This window comes from Rhinolophus sinicus, linkage group LG10, assembly GCF_036562045.2.
Source record: "Rhinolophus sinicus isolate RSC01 linkage group LG10, ASM3656204v1, whole genome shotgun sequence".
NCBI lineage: Eukaryota > Metazoa > Chordata > Mammalia > Chiroptera > Rhinolophidae > Rhinolophus > Rhinolophus sinicus.
This window is the reverse complement of record NC_133759.1, coordinates 37,507,731-37,525,301: the sequence shown is the minus strand read 5'-3', so window position 1 is coordinate 37,525,301 and position 17,571 is coordinate 37,507,731. Positions and strand designations below refer to the sequence as shown.

Here is a 17,571-nt window from a genome sequence, read left to right as displayed (position 1 = left end):
TTTCCTAGAATTGAATATCCGTGCCATAATTTTACAAACCTTTTTTCTTAGTCTCACTGCATTATTCCCATCAGTCTACGTGGCTTGGGTTCTTATGCCTTGCCCTGATTTTGTCTCGTAGCTCCCTGCTTCTGGAATCTGGGTCTGAAACCCCAGCTCCTCTGACCTCCTTAAGCTGGGCTCTGTGTAACTTACAGATTGTCCTCTTTGGTAACATGTGAAGGCACCATACCTTTTTCTTCTTACACTGCACTTACCTGATATGATTAGAGAAATTAATATCCAGCCATTCGAACACACTTCTTAATTATCCCTTTGTGGCCTGGGAAAGTGAGTGGGGTAAGAAGTTCTTCTTTGTACCTTTTAACATTCTTGAACACTCAACTCAATCAATATTAACAGAGAAAGCTAGTCAGTATTTAATAAAATGAAATTTATTTAAATATTTTCAGGAAGCTGCAGAACGGCTAATGAATGCTTCTTGATAAGTTTGCAGTGTTAATTCTATATATGCTCCCTTCTGTGCTTCTGTTTTTGCAAAGACCTGTTTAAATTTAAAAAAAAAAAAAAAGGTTTGAAAGCAGTAGAACATATACTGCTTATAAAGTTTTTAGTTTTGATACATCAACATTTCTGTAATAGCACAGAAAAGTACATTTAAAAGTCTTCCAAGTTTCATAATTTTTTTTTCTGATTATAAAGCAATAAGCATATTACAGGGATAAGAAAAACAGTATCCAGCACAGTTCATGCAACACTAATTCTAAACACCAGAAGTATCCTAATACGGCTGCCATCTTTCAGGAAAAAAATTAAGAAAATCTGACATCTGCACCTCCTGCTAGATCAAAATGAAAACTATCAGGTTAGGTTCAAAGGAAATCTGGAGGATGAGAGTTAGCAAACTAATTTTTCACTTTAAAGAATATTTTCTCCAGGAGCGGACGGGTGGAGTGGCTCAGTTGGTTAGAGCGCGAGCTCTGGGCAATAGGGCTGCCGATTCAATTCCCACATGGGCCAGCGAGCTTAGCCCTCTGCAACTAGAATGAAGTCAATGAGCTGCCACTGAGCTCCTGGGTGGCCAGATGGCTCAGTTGGTTGGAGTGCAGGCTCTCAACCACAAGGTTGCTGGTTCGACTCCCTGAAACTAAGATTGAACATAGCACCTTGAGCTGAGCTACAGCTGAGCTCCCGGAAGGCTCAGTTGGGTGGAGCGTGGACTCTCAACCACAAGGTTGCTGGTTCAACACCCACAAGGGGTGGTGGGCTGCGCCCCCTGCAACTAGCAACAGCAACTGGACCTGGAGCTGAACTGCACCCTCCACAACTAAGACTGAAAGGACAACAACTTGACTTGGATGGAGCAGAGTCCTGGGAAAAACACACTACTGTTCCCCAATCAGAAAAAGTCCAGGAAGTACACACTGTTCCCCAATAAAGTCCTGTTCCCCTTCCCCAATAAAATCTTTAAAAAATATATATTTTTTCTCCAAAAGCTTTTGCTTTACCTGGCTTATGGAAAATCAGTATTAGTACTGTCGTTTCTACTCCTCCTAAGGTGTCATCTATCACTGGTTGTTTTTATCCTTAGTAAGCTTTATATATTGCTTTGCAGATGCATAAGATAATACTGGGATAGAAGTCAGATCCACAAAACCATGTCTGTCCTCAGCATTTGAAGACATGAAAATTATACAATGAGCTCCCCTTCCCTTCCTGAAAAAAATCATCTCAGTTCTCAACATTTACAGAGAAATCTGTGTAAGCCCATGGTTTTGAGGTATGCAGCTAAGTCTCAGTAAAATGTAATACGAGCACCACCCTCTCCCTTTCTGGACACCTAGACAAGGATGTGACCAGACTGAAGGTCAGGAGGCTGCACTGGGGACATGTGCCACCTACTCCTCCACCATGCCCAGCTGGTGACTTCATCACCTCAGATGCCAGTACTTCAAAGAACGGGGCTCCTGCCTCACTATCTACAGCTCCCCACGCCCTGTCCAGGCTGAAGAAATATGGGGGCTCTAATCACTGTTTCAAGACCACAGATCTGTCTGGCTCACATTAAATATAACCCACCTCAGAATTCTCCCCAACTCAATTATCACCACACAACAGACAACGTGGAAAAAATCTGTACCTTAATTAAATGTAATCCCTCAGCAGCCTGCTCCTTGGCCTCTCGAGCTGACTGGCCGTCTGGATGGAGGATGTGATACAGCTGGACCAAGCTGATGGCATCATCCACTCTAGAGTGAAGGGGTTTACTGTTAAAAGGGTTTACTGTTTTCATTTGCTTCACCGTCCTATAAAAAGGTGTGCCAATTTAAAACCAAATTACATTTCAATCTTTCCTTGGGCCAGAAAAACTTTTTTAAAGGCTTCAGTTTTATATTTTAAATGCATTTTCAGGGAAATTGGTTAATTTAGGCTTCATGCCAACTCTGAGATAGGTAGGGCAGGAGTCATAGGCAGTGCCCAATTTATGAAAGTGAATGTATTCTAAAAGTGTCTGGATTCTTTTTAAAACACAGCGTCATTTCTCATAGAAATAGCCTTCCTAACGGTAGATGATTTCCAGGCCAGCGCACATCACCAGCAGATAATGTCATCCAACTCAGGGCAGGAACATACCTTCATCGCACTTACCATATTTCCCCGAAAATAAGACCTAGCCGGACAATCAGCTCTAATGTGCCTTTTGGAGCAAAAATTAATATAAGACCTGGTCTTATTATAAGACCGGGTATAATAATATATATTATATATAAATATATATATATATATATATATATATATATATATATATATATATAATATATAATAAATGTAATACTGGGTCTTATATTTTTGCTCCAAAAGATGCATTAGAGCTGATTGTTCGGCTAGGTCTTATTTTTGGGAAAACACGGTAAGCCAGAGGCTAGCGGTCATGGGTATACTCAGAGTCACTCTTCTTTAAGATCAGCAGTGACATCTACTACAATTTTCATTGGAACTAGTGGGCAAATGCCTCTACAAGAGGCCTCCTATGAGCCCAAGGAAAAACACTGGGCCACCTGTCTAGTCACAGGAATCCATTAGTAAAAACTAGCATCCTAGTGAAGCAAGTTTGAAATTATGCCCATCAGACAGAAGGAAAGCCAGCTTCTACTTTAGCAATCTAACTTCAGCGTCACACAATTGTGTATGATGAAGCCAGAATAAGAATTCAATTCTGGTTTATACTTATATTTTTAGAAACCTGTAAACAATTTTTATCAACATTAAAACTTCCCTACCCTTCCCAAACCACCAATCACTATCTTCTCACATATCAACACTTTCCTACCCTTTGCCACCTCAAAGCTGTGGGGTATGTAAAAATAATCCTAAAATGCTTGTTCTTTTGAGGTTCTGCTGTGTACACTTAGTGAGCTACTGGCTTCAGGTTGTGGGGTGGAGTGAGGACACCCTAATTCATTGCTCCCTCAGCTGTCACTCTTCGACCTTGCCTAATTTCCTATTACCTGAGCTGGGGGATAGAGTGGGGTGACTAGGGAAGAGCTAACAAATTTCTCAAGCCATGGTGACCTTAGAGAATGCTCTGGGCTGATCCCAGGCCCATTTACCCTACAGACCTACCCGTGGAGGAACTGAGAAACCAGACCTGCTTAGATGGTAAAACTTTCCAGTGGAAAACCATTTCAAAAAGGTTCATTTTAAATCTGTTGTGCTTGTTATAATCTAACAAAGTCCAATAAATGTGGCAACATCATACCTCCTCAAATAAAAGATAAAATTCCCTTTGAGAACTTAGGCATGTGGCCCTGTAAAGAGCTCAACTGGATTTCTATGTATCAGAATCATGTTTACGGTTCATTACATTCATGCTAAAATATAATGCCTGCATCTCACAGAACAATTTATTAGGTAGGTGGCAAAACTAATTGTGGTTTAAAAGATTAAAAATTGCAAAAACCACAATTACTTTTGCACCAACCTAATAGCTTCATACCCAGCCTAAGAACAAATTTACATGTTCAAAAAGATTTTAAGACTCTCAATTCAAAACCAGCAGTGGGACTTGAGTCTGAAATGTTTGCAGAATCCCAATTCTGACCTGGGCTCCATTCAGCGAGGATATGCACCCTCTCCCGTCTAACCTGGGATTTGCAGCAAGCTGTCCAGTTCCAATTTACACAGAACAATTCTACTGTGCAGAGCAGGAAAGGTTAACTCAGGACTCAAAACTCCCTCCCAGTATGCAAATGAACTGCTTCAGATGTAAAGCTTACATGATACAATGAGTATTACTGTATTACCCCATATTAGTACATCTCGATCAAGAACTTTAATGTTCAAAGTCACAAATTTCTGTGCTGCTCTAATTTCTTATTCCCCCAAAATTCAATTTTCATAGTAAAATAATGATTTTACTATGAAACGATTACGTTTCTCAAATGATTACATTTGAGAAACATAAGAAAATTCACCCCCAGGTGATATCAATGCTGACGCACCTAAAGGAAGTCGCTTGTGAGCATCCTCAGGACGAGCAGCCACTCAGCCCTCTGCTCACGTGGGATGAAGGTGTCCGTGCCCTCAGCACTGGATCACACCAGCGTGCTGGTGACGGGTGGGCTGGAGATCATCTACCATCAGGAAGGCTGTTTCTATGAGAAATGACGCTCTTTCCAAATACGGGCTGTGTTTCTTAGACAATGCCTATGGAACCTTCTAGTTACAAATGCCTTTATCTTTGTGTGAATGGTTCAGGTTATATGGCGGATACTCTGTGAGTAAAAACTCCTTACATTCTGAAGGTGGCAATAATCACTAACCCTCTTCTTGCAGTTTACACTTTGAGTCAAGCAAGGGCTTTTTGTAGAAAGTTGACTTTCTTACTACGACCATGCTGGTTTCTTTTCCTTGTCATTTTGGCCTTTCTAACTCAATCAATAGAAAGATACTCAAAAACAGTTTTCAGTTTTATCACAAGTTGTAAAGTACACTATTACTTCAGCTAGAAGGCTGGGAGCACACCAGCCTGCATTCTAAACTACAATAGACAGTCTTTGTTTCATGCAACTTTGAAAAAAATTGTAACCTTTTTGAAGCCTTAAAAATCTTGGCAAAAGCAAGGGCTATCAAAAACAAGAGTATTTTCATAAATTAAATGACGATTTTTACTAATAAGCCCTAGAAATAGTCCTATCAAAAAACAAGCACATCCCCCTTCCTTACATTTCCTATTTAATCTCCTTTGAGTATCTGGAATGTTCACTGATACCCAGGAGCACTGGCGAGGCCAGGGATGAGTCAATATCCGGGGTGTACAGTACAGATGCAAAGCCACCCACCCTTTCAAAGAATCTAGCTCTGCTTACATAACACAAAAGCAAAGACAGAAAACTGGTTTATGTGGGAAGAAGAAACCCATAAACTGAGGTAAGTGAAAGCTACTTATCACTGGACAGTACACTGTTATCACTGGAAAAATAACAGCTTAAATACAGACTTAATATTACGGGAATAAGAATTTATTTTACCTACTAAGATCATACTTACAGATCTCTCTGAATCTGGTCAATCAGTAAACCATCAATCGTTTTCTTATTTACAAAATACCAAGCCATTCCACCAAAGTGTCTTGTTGAACGTAATAGGTCATACTTTCCATGTTTATCTATATCTTCATAGGTCTGATGATGAAACTATCACATAAAATGCAATTTTTCAAAAAACATGAAAATAAAAAGTGAGCTACATTACTGGATATACACTTACTAACATAAGTGCTGCCCAAGAAAGTATCAATAAAACCAGGTCTACTTACTACCTGCCTCCACTATCATTAACCAGCAGGTATGATTTAGACCAACCTGCCACTATAGCAGCATATGGCAGCCTGGAACAAGTCTGCCAAACCTTTATAGCCAGATCAATTTTTCTGCATCCAAATACTATTTATGAAGCTCCTATTACACACAGACCACCAGAAACAATGGACCACCATTTCTTGGTCACTAGGAGAAAAAAGAAATCAAGAATATTCTTTGTGGGGTGGCCGATTAGCTCAGTTGGTTAAAATGCAATGCTCATAACACCAGAGTTGCCGGTTCGATCCCGGCACAGGCCGGTGTGAGCTGCGCCCTCCACAACTAGATTGAAACAACTACTTGACTTGGAGCTGACAAGTCCTGGAAAAACACTTAAAGTTAAAAAAACACAGAATGTTCTATCCTCCCCTTTTCCGCTATCTCATCAACTACCCTAATTCCATCAACTACTCCATTCCATCTTAGTAACTAATGTTCCTTCAGTTCTCTTTCCAAACTGATCTTCCTAAACGAGGACTCTGATGAGGGCATTTCTGTGTTCGAAGGTTTTCCAATCCCACTAATTGAAGCCCAGATTCCTCAGCCTACCATCTGAGGTCACCTGTGACAGGGCCCCATCTACCCATCTAGTGTAATCCTGCGCCACCCTACGTACACACAGCATGGACAGCAAACCGCACGACTGGCCATTTCCCAAGCATACTTTGTTTCCTGCCTGTTCATACTGTCTTCTCTACCTGAACTCCACCTGCCATAATGTTCCCTGCCCTTCTAGAACCCTTGTCAAGATGCCTCTGAAGCCTTTCCTGAGAGCACTTGGCAACCTTCTCTTAGCACGTAACAGCTTCAAGCTAAGGTGATAATTGTCTGTATACTTACATGGCGCCCTTCGCCAGTCCTTCTGGACTGAAGCTCTGACACAGCGCCTCCTTATGTCATCACCCATACCCTCCACGATACTGCCTCACACACAGGAGGTACTACCTCATTACTTCTTAAATTGAATTATAAGACATATACACTGCATGTTAGTCAATTTTAGTAAGCAACTTTGTTCCTGTATGATAAACTGAAAAAAATAGGCTTTGCCATCAAGTTTGGGTCCTAATTCTACCACTCACTGCTCTGCAACTTTCGGGAAGCTACTTAACTCTCCAGGCTTAGATGCTCTCATCCGTAACTCGGGCGGCTGTGAGGATAAACTATCTGGTGCACACCAGATCCTTAACAGTGTTCAGGTATTAGGCTGGTGCAAAAGTAACAGTTTAAAAGGTTAAAAACAATGGCAAAAACCGCAATGACTTTTGCACCAACCAAATATTTCCCTTCTCTTTCTCCTGCATCAAAGCTTATATATAACCTGCCTCATTGTGCGAGATTTAAAATGTTACAACCCTACTTAAACCCATATACTTTAGAAACTACAAAATATACTCACTTTGATATATTCAGCAGAATCTGGCTCAAACTGGGCAACACAGAGATTGAGGACATCAACGTGCCGGTCCTGGTTATACATGTTCTGAAACCACACGGCAGAGTTGGAATTAGATGAGAAGAGCACACAAGGTCAACACCTGTCCTGATGCCAGGACAGGCCTGCCCCTCCACGCACAGGCCACACCTGCGCCCATCAAGGGGCACGCAGCACTAACACAGGCTTGGCAACTCCCAGCCAGACACAAATCCCAGCCACAAGACAGAAATCCCTAGCTGAGTTACCATACCAGGGCCCACCGGTGGGTCTCATAATCTTCAACAAAGAACCCATCACCACTGACTATGAAGCCCAGTCACCTTACCTGAAGATTTTCTTCCTTGAAAATTATTGGTGTTAAAGTTCTCCGACCTTCTTTTGGAAAATAAACTTGTATCATCCGGTCCCGTTCTTCCCAAGAGGCTTTGCGTAGTGTGCCACTTGGTTCTCTGACGACAATAAAACGCTCCTGAAATAGAAAACACAATCAAGGATGAGTTTGTGAAGATTTATTTTTAGTTCCATGTCCCATTAGACACCATTATAAGAATAGTTTGCAATCAACAATATAAAGTGCAACTGGGAAACGTAAATGCTAGCATAGGTATGATTTCAATGATAATTTTAAACCTCACAGATTTGATATTTCCTTCACTAATCACTGCTGTGCCTCTGACAATCAGAAATCTAAAATGAAAGTATTTACTAAACGCCAACTATGGTCCTAAAGTGGGTTCAATACATAAAATGGTTCAACTAAAGCTGATCTGAGATTCACCTAAACGCATTTCAGAGGAAGAAGCGCTACGAAACCTTTTCAGATTGTTTCATTTCCCCATGCCAAAGTCTCACCTAAACAGATTTTATTACTTTATAATCTACATTGAAAGTCCTGGGGATATAAGGAACAGACCCAAGAAGGTAGAGTCTTAATTCCACACCTGATTCCTCATACTGGCATGCGACATAATTGTCAGACTGACTGACCACCTGCCTCTGCTCTCCTCCCTCTTCCAAGTGCCAAGTCCCAGGCCATGGCCTCTGAATTCCACCCACTCTCTGTACCACTCAACAGGCAATTTATCATGGGCGGGATTCCTGATGTCTCTCAGATATTGATATTGTTACTGAGCTGGAAAAGGGCAGGAACTGTGGATTATAATTTTTTGCAACACTCAGACTGACAACAGAGCTTCATATACAGCAGGTAACTGATATACATCTGATGAACCAGATGGTACTGACTCTCAACTTTTCAGGGATACGAGTCTCTGAAAGTGTTTTGAGGATAATTAAAACATTCATCAACCACTGCAAATAGAGAAAAAAAAAAAATAGCCAATGCCAAAACAACACAATTGCTCCTCAAAATGCTTTTGGTCATTTGAATTCCAACTTCCTTTTTCCCTTTCAGATTATAGAACGCTCCCAACAAACCAGTCTCCACAGCACTGCAAACATATCACATCTTCTAACTATAATCATATAGGATAAGACTAATATGGGGTGGCCCGTTCCCCAACCCTAGCATTATGTAATATTCTGCATTTTGTGCGCTGAATTGTAAATTACTCTTTACTTGAAAAGGCTCAACCACAAAACTGATATATTTTGTAAGTATCACAGTGTTCCTACGGAACTAGCAATAAAGGGAAGAGGAACTAGAGAATAAAAACAACAGCAGTGGTGCTGTCTGAAAATTATCTGGGAAAATTTGCCATTCTTAATGCGAATTCTGAAAAGTGAAAATCTTTTGGGAAGTCTGGGTTTTTGGCATATCAAGAATTTACAGGAAAGAAACACTGTCTCCTCAAAAAGCATCAGCTAAGGAAGTCAGTCTAACTTGGGCAGGAAGAATCTCTCTTCTCCCACTGCCTTGAAGATTTCTGCCTAGTTGTGTGTTGGGGGTGGGTTTCTGTCTATAAACCCCTTGTTCTGTCTTAGCACATGTCTCTTTCGTTGCAGTTAATCTGGAATATACTGTGTCCATACTTTGCATGGAAATGGTAACAAGATGTGGGGCTGGTCTGCATGTCTCTTCTTCCTTAAGCTGTATCTTCCACAAGGGTCTCCCCCAGTCACAAAAATTCTGGTTTGGAAGAATCGGGACAGTGGATCACATGACATTAGCCCTTATCACTCAGTCCACACGTAAGTATTTCAAACAGAGATCATTTGGCGATTATATACTCACCCGGTGTGGTATGCTATATGATATATCAGTAAACACATATTTGGTTGTTTCTGTTCCTTCCAAAATCTTATCTTCAGCTAACACGTCATTTATTGGTGCTCGCTCTTCCAGAACCGGTGGCATTTTCAAGCGTACTTTAGCTGCCTCAATTGCTTGTCTTGTAGCCTAATGAAATAAAATATTTCTTAAGGAAAGCCACAGGTTACAGACCAAAGGATCACCTGACAAAAGCAGATACTAATCAAAAATGCGAAGGACCACGAAGAGAAGAAGCCATAGGTATGAGGCAGTGAGTGAAAATCCAGGCTTGGGCTCCGGGACCCTGTCCTCTGCCTCTGTGATATGGCTGAGAGCACCAGCAACAGGCTCGCCGTTCACCAAACAGCAAAGGAATGCTCTGAGACACAGCCAGGCTACAAGAGCTGCTTGAAATTGAATAAAGGATTTCATTTATTGGGTGCTTGCTATGTGCCAGATATCGTTTAAATACTCTGAATGTATTTGGCCCTATGAGCTAGGTGCTATTGTTATCTCGTTTCATGGAAGAGAAAACAGAGGCAGACAAATGTTAAGTAAATTGCTATGAAGATGCAGCACTGGGATTTGAACCCAGGCAACTACACTCGAGTCCATGTTCTTAACCACTAACCACACTGCTCCATGCCACCGTTAACAGTGGTGACCTCTGAGAAGTGAAAGGGGGACTTTCACTCTTCATGGGATATACTATTAAGATATTTGAATTTTTTGCTATAAGTTATTTTTTAATTAGAAAGAAGAGCAATATTGCTTTACATATTCATACATCGAAGCATTTCCCACAAAGCACTCAACACCCCTTGACTCCAGCAGGACGGACATCGCTGCCTCGAGCAGGACGCTGTTCTGAATGATCTCAGAATCTCACCAAAGCGTCAGCCTCGAAGCAACTCACAGTAACTGTTTCTCCAGGAAGGAAGCTGGAGCAGGCAGGACAAAGGATGCTCAGGCTGCTTTGGGAGCAGAGGCGGCTCTGCTCAGACACCCAGACCTGAACCACAGACCCCCCCAGTCTGCCTAATTTTGGCCATGCTCCCTGCTCCTCTCTACTTCCCTGTTCCCATTTCTCTCCTCAGTTTTGTGCCTGGATCGTCCCTTCCATCAGTGCCTGTGGAAGAGCAAATATCAGCATCCGGAGGGGACAACTAAAATTTTTTTAAACCCTTTAAAGAAAGGTAGTCTACCAATATTCTCATACCTCTTCCAACTGTGCCTGGGTCATTAGCTTATAGGTTGGTGGCTTCAGCTCCTGTATAGCTGGCTTAAAAATCTTCTGCAGATTTAAGCCTGTCATCTTGATGAGTATGCTTTGCACTTCCTCATCCATAAACGTGGGTTTCTTGATCTCTGAGCTGTTGGATTCTGTTAAAATGGATTTAAGTAAATAAGACGATGGCAAAAATGACAAGCCAACAAAACCTCTAAATAGAAAAGTTAAAAATAAAAATGATTAACACAAAGTCTACCTCAATATGCATAATGCTAATACCTACGAGATTCACTCATTCCTTCATTCAAAATTTACTTGATATTCATGCTGATGAGGATACAGTTTGTGCCAAAAAGACACTCAAAGTCTAGTGGAAGAATCAACAGGAAAAAAGTAATTAATGTAATAATAATAATAATAATAGTTGCTATCATTTACAGAGTTGTCTCCTATATACCAGACATTACACATGCTTTCAGGAATGCTTACAACCCACAAAATAGGCACTGAAATCCCAATATTATAAATGAGGACACTGGAGCCTGCCAAAAGCCCTAGATGTTAAGTGATAGATAGAGCCAGGATTTAAACCAAGGTTTATCTGACTCTAGAGCCTAGATCAATTGCAATCTATCATGATTCTCCTTGCGTAAGTGCTACATACAAGGAAGGCATGGCGAGGGCGGGGAGAGGAGAGGGGGAGGGCTACAGAGGCAGGAACTAAGCATGGCCTGGGAGCATGGCAGGGCATGACTGGGTCAAAGAAGGCTTCCCAGGGGCCTAAATAAGGCAAAACAAAAAGGAAAGGAAATTCTAGGCTGAGGGCTTGCAGCTAGGAAAGGCCTGGCTCACTGGACATGACAGTGAAGAGGCCTGAAGAGCCCTGGATGGGAGCGGAGAGCAGATGTCAGCGCTGCCCCACGCAGCCTGCAGTCTGCCTATCCCTCTGCCTAAGCACCTCTTCCTCTGCTAGTCCTGTAAATGCCGGTGACCCTCAGGATTCTCAACTGCATCCCTCTTTTCTCCCTTCTCACATTCTCGCTGGAGGATCTCCTAGCCTCCTATAACTTTAATTACTTCTATATGCTGGAGACTCAAATCTGAACCTCCAGCCAAGACCATCGTCCATCCAAATACTCAATGGACATGTCACATGCCCTTCAATATTGCCAAAGCAGGTCCCCATCAGCTTCTCCTGTTTCAAACTTGCTTTTCCTTCTATTTCCTGTCATACTAGCACCATCCAGTAAGTCACGTGGGCCAGATACCTTATGGTCATGCCTGACTTCTCCTTTACTCCCCACATCTAAATTAACAATAATGACAACAGCTGACATTCATTAGGTATTTACTACCTGCCAGCACTTACTAAGTACTTTACAAACAGCACATTTAGTCCTCATAACCCTGCAAATACTATCATTATCCCCATTTTAGAAAAAAGTTCACCGACACAGAACATACTGCGTGTGATACGTCATAAATCTTTCTTTAATCCATTTCCCACTGCTACCACCCTAGTCAGCCATCCTCATCTCTTGCCTTAGCCTCCTAACCAGTGGCCCTGCCTCCATTCTGACTCCACTATAAACCATTCTCCACAGAACAACCAGAGTAATCTCTTAAAAATATAATACAAACAATAAAAAAATTACCAAAGAGTTGGTTCTTTGGAAAGGTAAACAAAACTGGCAGAGCTTTAACTAGACTAACCAAGGGAAAAAAAGAGAACCCAAATCAAAATTATAAACAAAAAAGGAGACAATACAACTGATACCACAGAAACACAAAGAATCATGTGGCTACTGTGAATAACTATATGCCAACAAACTGGACAACCTAAAAGAAATGGAAAAATTCTTAGAAACATACAACCCACCAAGACTAAATCAGAAAGAAATAGAAAACCAGAGCTGACCAATTACCAGTAAGGAGATGGAATCAGTAATCAAAAATCTACCAATGAAGAGAAGTCCAAGGCCAGATGAGCTTTACCAAACATTTAAAGAATTAACACAATCCTATTCAAACTCTTCTCAAAACTTGGAGAGGAGGGAACACTCCCAAACTTATTTTACAAGGCCAGCATTAACCTGATACCAAAGCCAGAATAGGACACTGACAGAAAACTACAGGGCAATATCCCTGATGAATACAAATGCAAAAATTCTCAATAAAATTCAGTAGCACATTAAAAAGATCATTCACCGTGACCAAGTGGGATTTACCCTTGGGATGCAAGGATGGTTCAACACAATCAATGTAATACATCACATTAATAGAATGAAAGAAAAAAATCATATGATCACTTCACATGACGCAGAAAAAATACTGCGCAAAATTCAACATCCATTCATGATAAAAACTCTTTTAACAAATTAGGTATAGAAGAAACATACTTCAACCTAATAAACCATATATGACAAACCCACAGCTAATATCATACAATGGTGGAAGGTTGAAAGCCTTTCCTCTAAGATCAGGAACCAGAAAGGGGTACCCACTCTCCCCACTCCTAATTGACATAGTACTGGAAGTCCTAGCCAGAGCAATTAGGCAAGAAAAAAAAAAAGAAAGAAAAGTCTCAGAACTGAAAAGAAAGAAGTAAAATTGTCTCTATTTGCAGATATGATTTTATATATAGAAAATCCTAAAGATTCTACCAAAAAAAGTTACATCTAATCAACAAATTCAGTAAACTTGGATACAAAATTGACATTAAAAAATCAGTTGGATTTCTATACACTAACAAGAAACTTTCTGAAAAAGAAATAAAGAAAATGACCCCATTTATAATGGCATCAAAAACAATAAGTAATAAGGTGGGGAGGTGAATGATCTCTATGCTGAAAACTACAAGATACTGATGAAAGAAACTGAAGACACAAATAAATGTGTCCGGTTTTCATGGAAGAATGAAAATGTCCATACTACCAATGTCATCTATAGATTTGATGCAATCCCTATTAAGATTCCAATAGCATTTTTTTTTTTTTTTACAGAAATAGAAAAACCAATCCTAAAATTTATATGGAACCATAGAAGATCCTGAATAGCAAAAGCAATCCTGAGAAAGAAAAACAAAGCGGAAGCCACCACATGTCCTGATTTTAAGCTATATTATTATAAATCTATAGTAATTAAAACACTATATTACTGGCATAAAAACAGGCACATAGACCACTGGAGTAAAACTGTGAGCCCAGAAATAAACCCACACATATGGGGTCAACTAATATTTGACAAGGGAGCTAAGAATATGCAACGGAGAAAACAGTTTCTTCAATAAATGGTGCGGGGAAAAGTGGATATTCACAAGTAAAAGAATGAAACTAGACCACTATCTTACACCACTCACAAAAATTAACTCAAAATGGATTAAAGACTTAAATGTAAGACCAGAAAACATAAAAGTCCTAGAAGAAAACACAGGGGAAAAGCTCCTTGACATCGGTCTTGGCAATGATTTTTTTGGATGACACCTAAAGTACAAACAACAAAATAAAAAATAAACAAGTGGGACAAAATCAAAGCAAAAGGCTTCTGCACAGCAAAAGAAAATATCAACGAAATAAAAGGACAACCTACGAATGGGAAAAAATATTAGCAAAACATATATCTCACAAAGGGTTAATATCCAAATATATAAAGAACTCATGCAACTCAATAGCAAAGAACAAACAATCCAATTAAAAAATGGGGAAAGGACTTGAATAGATATTTTTCCAAAGACATATGAATGGCTCACAGGTACACAAATAGATGCTCAACATCATTAATCATCAGGGAAATGCAAATCAAAACCACAATGAGATATAACCTCATGCCTGTTAGAATGACTATCATCAAAAAGACCGGAGATTAACAAATGCTAGAGAGGATGTGGAGAAAAGAGAACCCTTGTGCACTGTGGTGGGATTGTAAACTGATGTAGCCACTATGGAAACAGTATGGAGGTTCCTCAAAAAATTAAAAATAGAATTACCACATGATGCAGCAATTCCACTTCTGGGAATATAATATGAAGGAAACGAAAACACTATGTCGAAGAGGTATCTGCACCCTCTCATTCATAGCAGCATCATTTACAATAGCCAAGACATAAAAACAACCTAAGGGTCCATGACCAGCAGAATGGATAAAGGAGATGTGATACACATACACACACATACAACCTGCTATTTGCAACCTCATGGATGGACCTTGAGAGCATTATGCTAAGTGACATGAGTCAGAAAGAGAAAGACAAATACTGTATAGTCTCATTTATATGAGTAATCTAAAAACAACATCAAAAACCAAGCTCATAGAAAAAGAGATCAGATCTGGGATTACCAAAGGTGGGGGGAAGGGTTGGATGAAGGTGGTCAAAAGGTACAAATGTCCAGTTATAAGATAAATAAATACTAGGGCATGTAATGTGCAAGAGGATGACTAGTTCACATTGCTGTATGGTATATATGAAAATTGTTGAGAGTAAGTCACAAAAATATTTTTCTTTTTTATCTGTACGAGAGGGTGGATGTTAACTAAACTTACCATAATAATTTCAAGATATATGTAAGTCAAATCATTATGCTGTGCACCTTAAACGTATCTGCTGTTGTATGTCAATTATATTTCAATAAAACTGGAAAAAAATTTTAACTTTTAAAACTGTAATCACTCCCATGCTTAAAACTTACCAATAGCTCACAATATCAATTAGAAAAAAAGCTAAGGTGGTCTGCTTACTCCACTGTGTGCCCCTCTAGACAACGTGCTCTCCCAAGACCAGAACCCTTTCTTGTACTGTCTCTGGCACCCAGCGTCCTTTACAGGGCCCCGTACACAACAGGTGCTCAGCACTACTCTCTCCTCAGTGTCGCCCTATCCCCCAGCTTCAGTTACCATTCAGTGTCCAGGTGTGCACACCAGACACCTCCACTTGAACCTCAAAGGCACCTCAAATCCAATGTGTCCAAAACAGATGTTTAATTCTGCCTCTCTTCCCATCTCTTCACCTCGTCTATTGCCTTTTCTCCCTCATCGTCCCTCCTTCCTAACAGAACGTTTCTACAATGAATCTCTGTCTTGGTATAACTAGGACTACTCTTTCTTTACTCAACTGCTCGAGCCAGAAACTTGAGAAGCAACCATGATTTCTCCTAGATCCAAAATCATAACCAGCCCTCACCAATCCTGCCTCCAAAACGGGTTCCCAAACGAACTGTGCTCAGTCGCATCTCTGGAGTTTTGCTTACTCTGTTCACCTGGAAGGCTTGTTTTCTCCTTAGCACGGTTAACCAGGTCTCAACTTCGGTCGTATTTTCCAGGAACCCTTCCCTGCCCTTGCAACCTAATTTGAGAGCCAGTCTCACGTGTGTTCCCCCATCACAGCCCAGGTCACACTACACTGCCACTTAACTGGGCCGTGAGTTCCCTCAGAGAAAATCCCTGCCAGTCTTAGTTTGCCGCACCCCCTAAACCTAACCCGGTGCTTTGCAAAGAGCAGAGCTCAGGCACTGTTGGTTAAGTAGGTGAACGAACGAACAAACGCGGGCGACGACAGACCCTGCTGGTACAGAAGAGAGACCACTGGGTTAAGAGAGACCACTGCGGGAGGACCCGGGGGTGGGGTCGGGCTCCACGTGGGTCTCGCCGGCCAGAAGCAGACCGCGGTCTCCCAGAACGCCCTCCGTCAGGTCACTTACCGGCCTCGGAAGCCAGCCGACGACATGGTATTCCCGTCCCGCAGGGCCCAGGCAGTTGCTGAGGCAGGGCGTCGGGCCGAGGCCGAACTCGGGACCGGAAACAGACCCGTTCTGTGCCTCGAGAACCCGTAAGGAGGCCCCACAGCACCACAGACGTTCTGAGAGTCGCCATAATTATCCGGGGCCGCTTACCCCAGAGGCGGCTGGGAGCGATTCCGGGTCTCGCGAGGTTCCTATGGCATTCTGGGAAATGTAGTCTGGTTGAGCGAGGAGGAAGACGGAAGCGACGCAACTTCTGTGCCTTTTATAAATTGTTTCTATAAATCGCTTGTTCACACGTAGTAAGTGTTCATGTTCTTCTGTATGCATAGAGCCAAAGGCAAAACTTTACCTTCCCTGTGTGCTCTTTTTCCTGGACCTTTCCTTCGTGTCCATGGCTCTAAATAACAAATTTCCATTTCCTGTCTAAAACTTCTCCCAGCCCCAAGTTTAAATTCACCTGCCTATTCGACTTATCCATTCAAACTTCTCACAGATCCCCCCCCCGCCCCCAAATATAACTCCTGGTACCAAGCCCTGATTGCCACCACTGTCGTCATCCCCCATAAACTCATGCACCTTATTCTGTCTCAGAAACTTCCTCATTTCCTTCATAGCCCTTTTCCGTTTGTGATTATTTTCCTAATTTATCTATATTTATTTTCCTCACCCCCATGAAGACAATGACTCTCTATATGTTATTATAATATCACCTAGCTGGCACAGCTATGTCCACAGCAAACATCTGCCAGATAAACGACTAGATAAATGATTAAATGATCCTGTTATTTTCTTGCCAGCTGTCCAGGGTATGTGCAGGTCTTATCCTCCCCCTGGACTGTAGGTTGGTGCCTGTGCTAAGAACTAATCCCAAGACTTGGCTAAAGAAGGGTGTTAAGCAACCCTTGTTTGAATTCGCTGGACAGGGAGACCCGTCTTCTAATCTCACCTCCTTTCTTCCACTGCCCAGTAAGAACTCTGTGTATGAACACATTCCCTGTTTGGGTGGGGAAGCAGAGGGCCCTAAGCTTGGTGCTGCATTCAGGCATGACTGCTGCCCTGGCTTCCCAATACTTCCTCTCACACCTACGTGATGA

The 17,571-nt window shown here is 41.4% G+C and overlaps 1 protein-coding gene across 1 annotated transcript; it reads right to left on the bottom strand.

Moving 5' to 3' along the window:
* Positions 1–412: 412 nt before the first annotated feature.
* Positions 413–16,643, bottom strand: MRPS22 (mitochondrial ribosomal protein S22). Its single transcript, XM_019747554.2, has 8 exons — positions 16,436–16,643; positions 10,731–10,894; positions 9,494–9,658; positions 7,625–7,768; positions 7,261–7,344; positions 5,551–5,696; positions 2,141–2,249; positions 413–544 (listed from the first exon to the last, which is right to left on the bottom strand). The coding sequence occupies exons 1-8, from the start codon at positions 16,605–16,607 to the stop codon at positions 449–451; spliced, it is 1,080 nt and encodes a 359-aa protein (XP_019603113.2). The 5' UTR covers positions 16,608–16,643; the 3' UTR covers positions 413–448.
* Positions 16,644–17,571: the final 928 nt, after the last annotated feature.